The 9,115-nt window shown below is 34.6% G+C and overlaps 1 protein-coding gene across 1 annotated transcript in view; it reads right to left on the bottom strand.

Moving 5' to 3' along the window:
* Positions 1–2,330: 2,330 nt before the first annotated feature.
* The window catches only part of LOC136032073 (uridine phosphorylase 1-like), a gene marked incomplete in the record, with an annotated part of 62,769 nt that continues 55,984 nt past the window's right edge, over positions 2,331–9,115 (bottom strand). The window contains 1 exon segment of the mRNA XM_065712195.1: positions 2,331–5,268. Within this exon segment, the coding sequence (XP_065568267.1) occupies positions 5,083–5,268 (186 nt within the window).

Here is a 9,115-nt window from a genome sequence, read left to right as displayed (position 1 = left end):
TATCAGCAGTAGCCCAACTCCTTGTTTCTCAAAACCAAAGGCTAAGTACCTCAAAATCATCTAACATTACTAAGGATAACAGATACAATTTGACCATATGCATCCTTATTTCTCCAAACTGAAAGTTAAGCACCTCAAGATCATCTAACATTGCTAAGGATAACAGATACAATTTGACCACATGCATCCTTGTTTCTCACAACTGAAAGCTAAGCACCTCAAGATCATGTAACATTGCTAAGGATAACAAATACAATTTGACCATATGCATCCTTATTTCTCCAAACTGAAAGCTAAGCACCTCAAGATCATCTAACATTGCTAAGGATAACAAATACAATTTGACCACATGCATCCTTGTTTCTCACAACTGAAAGCTAAGCACCTCAAGATCATGTAACATTGCTAAGGATAACAAATACAATTTGACCACATGCATCCTTGTTTCTCACAACTGAAAGCTAAGCACCTCAAGATCATGTAACATTGCTAAGGATAACAAATACAATTTGACCACATGCATCCTTGTTTCTCACAACTGAAAGCTAAGCACCTCAAGATCATGTAACATTGCTAAGGATAACAAATACAATTTGACCACATGCATCCTTGTTTCTCACAACTGAAAGCTAAGCACCTCAAGATCATGTAACATTGCTAAGGATAACAAATACAATTTGACCACATGCATCCTTGTTTCTCCAAACTGAAAGTTAAGCACCTCAAGATCATCTAACATTGGTAAGGATAACAAATACAATTTGACCACATGCATCCTTGTTTCTCACAAATGAAAGCTAAGCACCTCAAGATCATGTAACATTGCTAAGGATAACAAATACAATTTGACCACATGCATCCTTGTTTCTCACAACTGAAAGCTAAGCACCTCAAGATCATGTAACATTGGTAAGGATAACAAATACAATTTGACCACATGCATCCTTGTTTCTCCAAACTGAAAGCTAAGCACCTCAAGATCATGTAACATTGCTAAGGATAACAGATACAATTTGACCACATGCATCCTTGTTTCTCACAACTGAAAGCTAAGCACCTCAAGATCATGTAACATTGCTAAGGATAACAAATACAATTTGACCACATGCATCCTTGTTTCTCACAACTGAAAGCTAAGCACCTCAAGATCATGTAACATTGGTAAGGATAACAAATACAATTTGACCACATGCATCCTTGTTTCTCCAAACTGAAAGTTAAGCACCTCAAGATCATCTAACATTGCTAAGGATAACAGATACAATTTGACCACATGCATCCTTGTTTCTCACAACTGAAAGCTAAGCACCTCAAGATCATGTAACATTGCTAAGGATAACAAATACAATTTGACCACATGCATCCTTGTTTCTCAAAACTAAAAGCTAACTGCCTCAAAACCATCTAGCATTGCTAAGGATAACATATATAATTTATTTTTTTTGTCCAAAATCTTAAGAGTATGATTTAAAAACAAAGCTCAGTTATAGCATAATTTTTTCACGTGTTATTATTCTTATTAGCCGGGAACCACAATTAGTTTTTCTTAACGGTAATAGCGGGGTTCCATTATAGAATTTTTTACTATGAAATCACCTCATCTCACTCTCTTCTTTTCATTTTAAAATTTCATTGCTGTGTTTAAGAGGTTACTCCAAGCAAGCAAAAACTTACGGAAGGTTAATTATTCCGTTGTATGTCTTTTTCTAATATTTTCTTTGTGTGTTTTGCTGTTGTTAGTTTTCTGGAACAAACCCCGTTATCACGTTGAAAAATCAAAATTGACAAGTAAAGTTGGAACCCCTTTCCCAAGGGTCACATTACAATGAGCGATAATAATCAAACCAATCAGATGGTTTCTCTATTTAATTGAACTCTTCTTATTGGCAAGATCCTTTACACATTACAGTGAGAGCCTACTGCACACATTCTCCCATGGTTGGATGCTTTGAAAAATACTTATTAAAAAAATAATAAATTCGCTCTTTATTTAGAAGTGTCACGAGCCCTATTCCATTTGCATAACAAGCCCCAGTTCCGGAGGCAGTCAAGGGCATGCAAAAGACGGCATCTGCTCCTATGCAATCTTTCAGACATTAGTACTTTTGAAAACACTGATTTTCAACAGCTAATAAAGGAGGAAGTCTCTCTTCAAATTGAGTTCTATTGCAATGTTTAGATGGCGTAAACGTTTCATTTAAAGGTTGCCCTTTCATAACTGAACCTCGCATAGAGCTAAAAGTGGAGTTTGTGCTATCTGGTGTAGCATTCACAAATATTTGTGAAAGTTATAATACACAGTCAATTGAACTTTTTATGGTAAATTAAAATATGAGACACAGTTTCGTTTATTGTTCAAATACATAACACTCTTTTCCATGGGCTTTTCTCAATGAATCACTAAAAAAAAAAAATCCAACTTTACAACATTATCTACTACTACTACTACTATTAATAACTCACTGCAGCACCAAGCCACCTGAGGCCAACACAGCTACGCACGCTCCTCCTCCAACCTAATCTATTTAAAGCCTCCCTCTTTACACCCTCCCAAGAAGTTCCCATTTCCTTTAAATCTTTATTTATGACATCCTCCCAACCCAGACAAGGACGACCTGCTTTCCGTGTAGCCCCAGACAGTTGGTCAAAAAGGACAATCTTCGGTAATCTGTAATCCTTCATCCGTAGAACGTGGCCTAGCCATCTCAACCTTTCTTTCATTATAGCCCCAGAAAGCGGGATTGAACCACACTTTTCGTACAACCTACTGTTTGAAATACGGTCAGTCAGCCGGGTACCCAGAACAATCCGTAGGCAATTTCTCTGGAAAACATCTAGTAAATTTTCATCTGCTTTTCGGAGTGCCCATGCTTCAGAGCCATATTTGACCACTGTCGTCACTGTAGCTTCCAATATTCTAATCTTGGTTTGCAGACTTATCTTTCTATTCTTCCAAACTTTTTATCCAGAATATTTATTCTAAAGAGATTTTCTGAGTTGCTTCAACGATAATTCACGTTTTTCCACCACATTTTTGTTTTATTTAAAATTATACAATAAATCTTAACTTATTATTTATTATTTAAGAATTAACGACGCTTCTTGACTACTAAGGTCCCTGCGTCGGAAATCTTAACTTATTTTTTTCCGTTTTCCCCTTTTTAAATATTTTCACCGTTTATTTATCGCCATCTATTTTATTCTCAACAAAGAACCATAAAATCTGTTTCACACATTCTAGAATTTAAAAAAAGGTGTTTTGCGTCAAACACCTTGCCAAAGATCGCCCTTCTTGGCCAACCATCTAGGGCCAAAAAAAAAAATCAGGTCGTCACCGAATGAGATGAGAGGATGCCACAAGGAAAGATTTAAGATAAATTGAAACTTCTGGGAGGATGTAATTGAGGCGGGTTTCAATAGATTGGAATACAGAAGGAGCGTACGTAGCTGTGTGGGCCTCAGACAACTTGGTGCTGCAATGAGTTGTTAGTTGTAGTAGTAATGCTCAGTATAGAATCAATGAAGACACAAGATGAAAAGCTCTCCCCTTCTCTCTGCCTCTCATCGTGTATCTTCTGAAACGTGAAAGAACGGCAAAACAAAACTTTACTGGCGTTGGTCGCTTCTCATCAATTATAAAAGAACTTACGGTCGTCTACTCCATTACCAAGCCCCCTCCTCCCCCAATTACTAGTTTTTTAGTCGTTTTAAGGCTCTACACGTGGCAAAAGGGTTAAGACTTATAGTTGACTAGCACAAAACTGGAAATGTAATATAAAACAAACCTACAAAATTTACATTAAGTAGGAAAGTAGGTTTTAATTTATTTGCTTTAGGACTATACACAATTCGATTAAAAATCAAAACAGCACAAAAGAAATGAAGCAATTGGAACGCAAATAGAGAATAAAACTTACGAATCTAAAATAGCAATAAAAGAGATTCAAAACAAGATAATGCGACAGAGTTATGAAAAAAGAATGCAACCAGAATCCACTCATAAAAAAGAAAATTGAGACATAGTAAGGACTGTCATCTCGCTCCTTGAACTAATTTTCAGGTATTCACATATCATTCTCTTAATATCAAAATTTCCTTTGATCATCTGATTTTTTCGGTTATTTGATTAATTAATTGATATTTTTTGTTCATCATCATTAATATTTATTTATTTCTGCTGATATTTGTATCACTGGATTATATGTAAAGATTTATATGCAGGTAAAACTTAATTTTTTTTTTTATGCAACTTTATTTTATATATGCAACTTTACTTTTGGACATTTTGGAAGAAAGGGAGATATTTTGTAAAAAACTACAAAGGAGGGAGGGGCAAGGCCAAATTTAAAGCTTTGACACTTCAAGGCCCAAACTTTTTAGCCGCTCTGTCTTTGCAAGATTTTCAGGGAAAGTGGAAATACTGAACAGAACACAACTGACAAGTCAAAAGTAATGAAAAAGAGAGGTGATAGATAACTCTTAACTGCCGTTCTTGAGAGACATCTGACAGTTTATAAGTGGCCAGGAAATTCCTGTGCTGTTTTAAGATCATTTTTCTGTGAATAGGCAGCTCGGTGGCAGAGTGCACCTAGCACTTTGACCATAAATCACATCATTCCAGTTTTTGCTAAGGAAAAAATAATTAATTAATAATTTATTGCACCCCTACGCCCGGGCCTAGTGGGTCTATTGGTAAATTCTGCCCTGGAGGGGCGTATTAGCGACCCTATCAACAAAGCTTGTGCACAGTGTTGACCTCCGTTGTAGGGTTTAAGTAAAAATCATTATTCATTCCTTATCTTACGAAATCAATTGGGTCTCTGGTGGATTCTAGTCTACTACATGGAGTGACTCATCATACAGCGGGCCTTTATTCAACTGCTGACATCATTGGGGTTTCATAAAGTAATTTTTATGTAATGAAAAGTAACGGAAAATCTTTTAGCAAGAATTTCCGCGGCATTAAAAGCGATACCATTAGATTTTCTTGTTCCCCCTCCTATTTGGAGGGCAAATTCTCATAGTTCAAGGTTCGTGTCGACTGGTTACTTTGTGAATAGCAGTGTTTTAACCAAAAATGGTCTACTCATAGCTTTGAGACTCTTCCCGAACGATGCGCATCTTTTTCGGGCTTTTGACAGTAGCTGGCGAGGGGGGAGATAACTCCACAGCAATTTTATCATCTTCCAAGTGCTTCTTAATATATCGAGCAACTAACATCTGCGGGCGATTCTGCCACTCATTAAGAACTTCTTTAGTTGATGATACCTAAAAATAAATAGAATGAAAACAACAGTTTGATCACAGGCACATTCAATTATAAAATAACACAACGAATTTTTTTTTTCAGATACCTTAACAAGTTAAGCAATCTGAGTTTATTTTTTGTTAAATTAGCATTTACATACCATCCTCCGAAAATTGACGGGCTCGCTCTATTTTCTGGTCTGAACACCCAAAACGTAATACTTAATTTTTCATCTCACTTGTAAAAGTTTTTTTTGCATAATGCTTCGTGTTTTGGACAACCACAGCCAAATCCACGTAACATAGCCAATTGGGTAGTATTGTATGTTATTTAAATTCATCTTTTCTGGCACCGGAGGAATTTTGACGATTGATACTAGTCTGAACCAATAAAGGTTCAATAGGGATAAATCCCCAATGAATTTGTTCATTTGTCATAGAAAAACAGCGTGGTCTTCGAAAAGAAAGATACTAGTCTGGTTTCATATATACAAGTTTTAAGCCTGGCCAACAATCTTATAATATGAGAAAAGATAATTCGATCCCAAACAAACCTGTATATATATATATATATATATATATATATATATATATATATATATATATATATATATATATATATATATATATATATATATATATATATATATATATATATATATATATTCGAAAGAAAGATACTATTTATACATTTATACATTGATACTATTTATATAGATACATTTAGAAAAGAAAGATACTAGTCTGGTTTCATATATACAAGTTTTAAGCCTGGCCAACAATCTTATGGTATGAGAAAAGATAATTCGATCCCAAACAATATATATATATATATATATATATATATATATATATATATATATATATATATATATATATATATATATATATATATATATATATATATATATATATATATATATATATATATATATATATATATATAGTAAAGAGACATAAGTCTGGCCTGTTTTGATAATTTTCAACAAATTTGTTGTCACTAAAAAAAAACATTTTCCAGCTAGGAAAACAAACAACATATATAGAAATATTCTTGTCAAGATTGTTTCTTCGGAGAAAAGTCCTCAAGCAGGAGAATGTCTTGTTTAATCATCATCAGGAAGTTGGCCTTAGATTTCTGTAACACATTACAGCAGACCACCAGCGAAGATTTCTGCGAGTCAAAATTCACAGTATCCAAGGAAATTTTATTTTATTTTTGTAACAACAAGAATTCAATCATTTTCTACTACTGCTATGGAAAATAAATGATTTTCGCAAAAACCCAGGAATAACTCCCAAGTAAAACCAATAATGTCCAACAAAACCCAAGAATAATTCTGTTGGCAGAAACTTCTTTATTTTCTTTTGAAGAATCACGCTTCAAGAATAGTTTCTTACAAACAAAATATTTCCATCTTCTTGGTAGAATCCGTCTCAGATTTCTTGGAGACCTCCAACAAGCCAAGCTTCATAGGTCAAATGATTAACTTTTTAGTACAGGTATATCGTAAAAAAGTACATTCTAAAAAGGAAATTTCCGCTGTCAGTAGGAAGCAATTCGCCCATTTTCAGACAACTTCAAGGTGAAAAATCAGTAATACTCTTTATTCAGCAACGACTTTTATTTTGTAGAGCTGTAAGCGTATATATGACAAACTATTTGGAATTGATTGGGCGGTCTTGCCAAAACTTCTATAAGCTTGGATAATAAATTTGGATAAACGACAGAAAGCTAAAAGCTAACGCCCAATTTCCTGGAAATCTTAGGAAAACCATTTAATTTCTCTCATTTTGTGCTGGTGATAGAGATACTCAGTTTTACTGAAACTTGCATCATAAAAAGTGTAAACTCAGTTTTTTTTCGATTAAACAGAACAGAATTTTCTTTTTTAAGAAAATTAACATACCTTCTAGGAAAACGCTTGAAATCAGCTCAAAGAAAATATCATCTGAGTAACTTGACAGCTTAATTCGGCAGCTTTAGGAGTTCCCTGTGGTGCTACCCGCGTTGATTGACAAGCTTATCGACAAAAGTTACACAAGATTCAATCAAATTTCATGGTTAAACCACGAATTTTCAATAGCTCCCGAAGACCACTAGTTCCCTGGGAGAAGTCGCTAGTGGACCCCTTTGTTTTTGAGACGGTGAGTCAATAGGACAGGAATGGTAAGACTCGGAAAATGATTTTAAGGTACTATACGCTCTTGAACTCCACAGAGTTTAATCTCTTCTGATAATGAGCAAAAAGCAGTCAGCTATATTTAATTATAGTCATAGATTTTCTGATAATAATACCAATAATAATAATAATTTATTTCAACCTTCTGTAAAAATCAAATGAGCCAAGAGAAGAAAAAAAAAGGAAAAATAGAAAAAGCAAAAACACATGCAAAATAAGAAAACTTGGTAGGATATAAACAGAACCCAAATAGTTACACTACACAACTAATTGAAAAGCCCACAGTATTTCACAGGATTTACATATTCTTTCTACCAACTGGGCGATTCTATAAAAAGATAGCAAAAACTCTATACTACTCGAAATATATCGACCATGAGTCCAAATATTAACTTGGATCCTACCCAGGGTTATTTCAAGAAATTACTTTTACACTAGCAAACACAGCCAATAAGATCTTCTCAATTTCTCCGTCAGCGCTGATATTACAAGTTATTAATAACCTTAACATTCGAGCCAAACAGAAAACCTAGGTATTTAGCGTATTTGACAAATATTGTAAAAATACGTCATCCGCGCAGCAGAGGTGGCTATCGTCAATATAGGGTTCGATAAGACAGGGAAGAATATGATTCAGAAATGATTGCGGAGCCTAAACTGGTAGTTTCACGAGAGAGCTGACAAAAATCAAAAATGGGAAACTCAGGTTTCCTGGAAGCAACTTGAAGGCCGAATTCATCAAAGCCAGAGCAACCTATGTCAACTGACTTTTGAAATGCTTGGATATTATCAGAAAGAAGTAGTAGCAAAGCCATAAAAGCAAATACACAGCGAAGCCGGCTAGCGTTCACATGCAGCTCAATAAAGTAGGTAGAAGTGTGCTTTATAACAGCTCGAACAGCATTGTTGAATAGGGCTGAGCCAAATACTGAATCTTGTTTTAGGCCTGACCAAACGGTATTACCGTTGCAAAGGAGGTTTTCTATCCACTCCCTAAGAATGTAGAACTAATTATAGAGGAGAAAGGAAAGGGTTGATCTCTGTTTTCACCAAATTAAGAATAGTCTACAAATGTAATTGGAGTCAAAGGCCATGGAAATGTCAATTGGGTACACATGCAGAATATTTCTCAACTTCTTTGCGAACTAAACAGCCAAATAAGTTATCGTGTGCATTCTCGACCACCAAAACTTCGTAGAAACATATTTTTGTCAGATTAGAAAATAGGCTGAAATCCTTTGGAAACATGCAAAAGAAGAAATTATTCTTACTCTTAAGCAAGTTTACACAAATCTCATAGAGAAAGTCAGACTAATATCTTAGTTCTGATTCGAAGAATGGATAGGTCTAAATTTTATAAATGTAATGATATAAACACCTTGTACTTTTGGTACAAGTTACAGCTTGTCTCAAAATGACGAGTTTTTGAAAGAACATGAACGTTAAAGATTGAAGGAAATATTTTCCATTTCTGAAAATTATAAACGCTAAATGGGGAACATGGCGTCGAAGGGGAACATGGTGTCAAAAAGGAAAATAAAATTCTCCTCGACTTTAATTATACAGGATTTGAGTGAATCAGACATAAACGTTAGTCAAATAATTGCATTTTTAATGATTTCAAGCGTTCAGGTTGTAAAAATAGGCTCAAAAACTACTGTTAAGAACGGGCCACTTAGACTACA

This window comes from Artemia franciscana, chromosome 10 (assembly GCF_032884065.1).
Source record: "Artemia franciscana chromosome 10, ASM3288406v1, whole genome shotgun sequence".
Taxonomy (NCBI): Eukaryota; Metazoa; Arthropoda; class Branchiopoda; order Anostraca; family Artemiidae; genus Artemia; species Artemia franciscana.
Note: the sequence above shows the minus strand (reverse complement) of the source record. Positions and strands in the feature narration are given on the sequence as shown.